Source organism: Papilio polytes, unplaced genomic scaffold (assembly GCF_000836215.1).
Source record: "Papilio polytes unplaced genomic scaffold, Ppol_1.0 DF824393.1, whole genome shotgun sequence".
Lineage (NCBI taxonomy): Eukaryota > Metazoa > Arthropoda > Insecta > Lepidoptera > Papilionidae > Papilio > Papilio polytes.
In genome coordinates this window covers 232,245-236,980 of record NW_013524811.1, presented here as the reverse complement: position 1 = coordinate 236,980, position 4,736 = coordinate 232,245, and the positions used below count along the sequence as shown (strand labels likewise).

At 38.4% G+C, this 4,736-nt stretch overlaps 1 protein-coding gene across 1 annotated transcript in view; it reads left to right on the top strand.

The window, feature by feature from the left end:
• Positions 1 to 2,844: 2,844 nt before the first annotated feature.
• The window catches only part of LOC106110762 (RNA-binding protein 5-A-like), a 4,534-nt gene continuing 2,642 nt past the window's right edge, over positions 2,845 to 4,736 (top strand). The window contains exons 1-2 of the mRNA XM_013292665.1: positions 2,845 to 3,064; positions 3,188 to 4,736. Of these exons, the coding sequence (XP_013148119.1) occupies positions 3,195 to 4,736 (1,542 nt within the window). The 5' untranslated portion in view covers positions 2,845 to 3,064; positions 3,188 to 3,194. The remainder of the gene's footprint in view (positions 3,065 to 3,187) is intronic.

Sequence of the window (4,736 nt, the reverse complement as noted above, 5' to 3'; positions counted from 1 at the left end):
GAGGAGTACGACGCGCACGCCAAGCTGGTGCGCGCCGAGTACTCCAAGCTGACTCACCACAACTACGTGGAGCTGCGCATCAAGGTACATATTTTTTGAACCTCTTTAGTCATATGTAACTTTCTAATTTCTCAATATGTTAGGTTAATCAATTCGGTGTGTACTTGTGCAGGTGTTGAACCAGTTCTCGCAGATCCCCAAGTTGTTCCACACGGAGGAGTTCGAGTGTTTCGAGGCGGCGGCGCGCGAGAACATCGAGCGAGAGATCTGCACTCTGCGCGAACACCTGCTCACAGGCAGGGCGGACTAGACGCCCGGCACCTGCGCCGGCACCTCCCGCAGCACCTGCCGCGGCGCCTCCCTGCACCTGCGCCGGCAACAGCACCTATGCCCAGTAATCTAGACCTGCAGAACTGCAGGTGTAAGGGCGGTGCCAATTTGTACTCAGTATTGTAATGACATTATCATTTTTAAACCCATGTTCGTGATATATATTTACAAAATGCCTGTCATTACCTATTTATTGATTCTTAGCCATTTTATATTAGTTAAGGCTATATATTTTTATGATATTTACGTATTCTTAGCATTTATTTTTAATAGATATTCGTTTTAATTATTTATTGCATTAGATTTTATTATTGTAAAAATTGCCAGTTGTTTTAAAGCTATTTTAGATTATAAGTTTTGATCTATATTATCACAGTATTTGACATTTTGTATATAAGGATAAGGCGACATATTGAATATGACAATTAATTTTAATTATTTATTTCATTTAAATGTAAAAGTTTCTTAAAGAAACTATATACAAGTAATATTTAGGTAATAATAATTAGCAGTTGCGTGTTATAGTTCTTATTTCAACTTTTATTAAATTCTATTTGAAATAAAAGTAGCACTTTGATTTATTTCGCTTTAAAGATAAAATTTTCAATACTTACGTTTTTATACGCGTTTTTCCTTCAGAAATATATCTGCATGAAATTATAAAGCTATCTTTTAGTAATAGTATTGAGTACTAATCGTGCTTAGTATTTTCTCTCTTACGTGTATTAATTTATTCTTAAATTTAAACAAAATACTAGTGTAAGAACTTTAAATTATATACAATAGTATGTACTTAGGTGTTTTAGAATGTGGAAAATAAAGAAAAGCATTTCAAATTATGATTTTAATTTCAAACATGTCATCAATAAAACTATTTGCCACACACAAAATATCCTCTAGATCCCTGAGCGAGATTTCTACTGCGCCCTTCCCTAACGCCGGTACTGTACGTTGCTACTAGTGGTTTAAAAAAATAACATTTTACTGGTAAAATAAATTTATGTGAAAAAACAACTGCATTTTATAAACTACGTTTTCTGGGGACTGTAATAAATGAGAACAGAATGTAATTAATGAAATGGCGTTTTATTCAGAATAGCTTACAAAAACGTAAAAAAAGGTATACAGAGTTAGACAATTTTTTTTTTAACAGCTTTCTGTTTACCAGTCGGCAAAGGCCTCCTCCAACATATTTATTACTCTGGTTTATTCTTGTATTATTTAGTTAATTTCGGTTTCAGTTTTTTTTTAATGAGAACAGAATAAAGCAATTTTAATTATTTGTCTTCCTTCAAATTATTAAAACGTGAAAATAAATCATAGAGAATAAGTACTACGTACAACAGGATTTTGTTCTATCTGTAAATCTTGCGGTTAAAATAAAGAAAATAATACCTTATGCTAAGGGCGTAAGAGTCTTGTTGCACGCAAAACAAAACTGAAACGAGCGAAAGGGGTGCAAGTGTCCGATATTTCCCTTTCTAACAGTGACTTAGTGTTGCCAGATATCAATCCTTTCGTTGTTTGTAGAAAAATAGGCAATTTATATCATGCTATGCTATCATCAATATTATATCATGTAATGCAGTAAAAATATTTACTTTTAAAATAATTCTAAATATTAACAATAATTTATTACCGACACATTAAATGTTATTTGTTGCTACGTGTAAAACTTTAGCCTTGTTTTAAATTCGTACACCTGAACTGATAACCCCATATGACATCCCGGCTCGGACGTTAAAGGCGGAGTTTTTTTTGATTTCGTGATATTTTTGAAGATTTTTTGTTAAAATGAGAAGACTTTGAGTCGTGAAGGCTTGCCGAAGCGAGTTTTATGCTGATTGTGGTTTATACGTTCACAGGTAATAGTTTTAAATATAATTTGTTGGTGAAGTATTACGATGACCATGCATGATTATCAAATTCTTGTTTAAGAACTAATAACTTGAAACACTTATGCATTTATTTCTATCTTTCTCTATTAAAATAACTTTATTTTAATTTCAAATTCAAGATATAAGAAATAAAATAGGTTTGTGGCATAAACTTCACAAGACTTATTTAGCAATGTCTGATTTAGAATTATGTATTTTTTATTGTTTTAAGCAAATACATTAATGATAACATTAATACGTTAAAATCCATCTGAAGCAATAATCAGCTGACTTCAGACAACAAAAAAAGGCTTTTTATAATACTTGTCCTAAAATTATATTTTAACATAGTTACCATCGCCAGAGAGAGATAGAACGGACAGTTATTGAGGTCTCGCTTAGCGTCAATTTTTCGACAACAACTCAACTCAACTTGTCTCTATTCTATTCTATTTCTTGTTTATGGCTCTCCCACAGCGGATTGGGCCAGTGTCAACAAGTGTTTGTGGTTTTATTCTAATTTGGGAGAAACTGACAACAAAACTTTTTTGTCTCACTTCAAATTATTAAGACGTGGAAAAAAAATGCTGTCAAATAAAACCATAGATACAGAATATACTCTGTGTAGTTAACGTTAATCTGGAAGCATATTTTTAATCTATACTTACAATTGATTAAGAAAAGAAAAATGGCGTGTTTGTCTTTCCTTTTAAATCTTTGATAAAACATTGTATTAAAACTAGATTGCATAGAAAGGAATAATAATCGTGGAATAAATTTATCCAAGCGTTAAATTTTTATGCGACAGATCTGTGTAAAGGATCACAAGTACATTGAATCCGAGTGTCTTACAGCAGGTAAACAGTATATAGGAAGAGAAAGGTTCATTGTTCAACGGGTTTGCCGCATTCCATCGAGGACGGATCTTCTACATCGGGTATGTGAGTATATCTGTTTCACGATGCGGATGATGTTCGCAGGCGAGCGATGTCGTGGCGCAGGGACGAGCGCAGCTCCCGCTGGGGTGAGCACGACGTTCGCTGGGAGCAGCGGCGCAGCGCGAGCCCGCGGCACTCGCCCCAGAGGGATCGCCACCGCGATCGTGAGCGCGAGCGCGACCGCGACCGCGAACGCCGCGACCGCTACGAGCGCGACGCGGACCGCTTTCGAGGCCGCGAGCGCTTCGACAAGCGCGACCGCGAGCGGCGCCGCTCGCCGCTGAAGCGCTACGACGACCGTGACGTTCCGGCCCCGCCTTCGCCGCCTAGGATCAGCGATGATAAAGAAACTACACCGAATCACGATTCGGAATCCAACAGCCCTTCTGCGAGCACCCGACACGAATACAACTCCGAGGGTGGCGACAATAAATGTGACAAAACGGAAGACGGGCAAAGCCCAAATGGCTCCGCCGGAGATTGGTTCTGTAAATGCGGTTCGTACAATTTTAAACGTCGTCAGGTCTGCTATCGCCGCAACTGCCAAGGGAAACGTACAGAAGGTACCATCCTGGGCGTCGACACTGAAAGGGGGAATGGCTCCGATCCCAACTCGGGGATAACAAAGAGACTTCTCTTCAGGCGTTTAGATGCTTTGACAACAGAGGAAAAGATTTTGGAAGTACTAAAAGAGAGGTGCTCAATACAAGTGATAGATTCTATTGCAGGTATTACAATAGGGCGTGAAACATTGACAGGGGCATCGAAATGTCTCGCTTATATCAATTTTAATTCTATTTCTGAGTCAACAGCTGCTCACATGGAGCTGATGTCTTTAAATCCACCTCTTGACATAGATGGTAAAGAAGTCCTAATAAGTTTTTATAATGAGCCTCCTAAATTACAAAAATCTGTTCCAACCACTACAGCAGACTATTCATCTTATTATGCACAAATGGCAAACTACAGCACACCTTCATCAGCAGCACTCTCTGAAGCCGACAGAGTCAATGCTGCAGCAGCAGTTGCCCAGTCCGCCATCAATGCAGCACAAGCCCGGCAAATGTCCTGGGTGCCCGTTTCTGCACCTGTGTTTGTTTCTTCCAACTCCAAAATGAATGCTGCAACTAAAATTCCTACAGGTGATGGAAAAACTGTGTTTACTGCACCAGATGTTAGGACATTTATGTATGATGAAACATCTGGATATTATTACGACCCTGCCACAGGCTTGTACTATGATGGTGCAACTCAGTACTTTTACAACAGTCAGCTCAGTTTGTACATGTATTGGGATGCAACATCCTCCACATACATAGCGGCCACCCAAGCCCACCAGAACACAGACCAGCCAAAACTGCCCAGTCCACCGGAAGCCACCACAGAAAATACTATTATAAAGGAACCGGAGGAAAAGAAAAAGAAAGATAAGGAAGATAAAGTAAAGGTGGCTAAAAAGATTGCTAAAGATATGGAAAGATGGGCGAGAACTTTAAATCAAAAGAAAGAAAATGCTAGAAGCAATTTTGTAATGGAACAACCGTTGGATACTGGAGCCAGTAAAGGTTCAGCCGATATAGGCTTCTCTGTA